At 38.1% G+C, this 507-nt stretch overlaps 1 protein-coding gene across 1 annotated transcript in view; it reads left to right on the top strand.

The window, feature by feature from the left end:
* Positions 1 to 507, top strand: part of LOC106883302 (putative ankyrin repeat protein RBE_0317) — a 9752-nt gene that overhangs the window by 8252 nt on the left and 993 nt on the right. Inside the window, exon 6 of the mRNA XM_052978134.1 lies at positions 8 to 231. Within this exon, the coding sequence (XP_052834094.1) occupies positions 8 to 231 (224 nt within the window). The remainder of the gene's footprint in view (positions 1 to 7; positions 232 to 507) is intronic.

Genomic DNA, 507 nt, shown 5'->3' with positions numbered 1-507 from the left:
AACACCACTATATGTTGCGTGTGCTAATGGACACACAGACATTGTTCAACATCTACTGAACAAGCCTGGTATTGATATAAATATGGAAAACAGTGATGGTGACACAGCTCTACACGGCGCCTGTGCAAAGGAACGCACAGAGACTGTTAGACTGTTACTGCAGCATCCTGGCATTAATAACAGTAAGATAAATAAATCTGGTAACACACCTCTAGATCTGGCAGTTGTAAGGTAAGTCCTCATTGGATCCGGAATATCCAAATCTCTTTCTTACCTTTCAATAATGTTTTGTTTTACTGAATCAATCATATCATAATCCCACCATGGGTCATCCTTCTACCCTCTCTCATACTGTAATGACACTGTAATCTACCACATTAATTAATCGTCTCCATAATTATTATTCTTGTTTTTGTCACCTGACTAAATCCTTTATTCCACCTCATCCCCCATACCACAACATTATAGGTTCAAATCCTTTCTCTTCTTTGTTTGATTCCACATAAA

Source organism: Octopus bimaculoides, chromosome 30, assembly GCF_001194135.2.
Source record: "Octopus bimaculoides isolate UCB-OBI-ISO-001 chromosome 30, ASM119413v2, whole genome shotgun sequence".
Taxonomy (NCBI): domain Eukaryota; kingdom Metazoa; phylum Mollusca; class Cephalopoda; order Octopoda; family Octopodidae; genus Octopus; species Octopus bimaculoides.
This window is presented reverse-complemented; position numbering and strand designations above follow the sequence as displayed.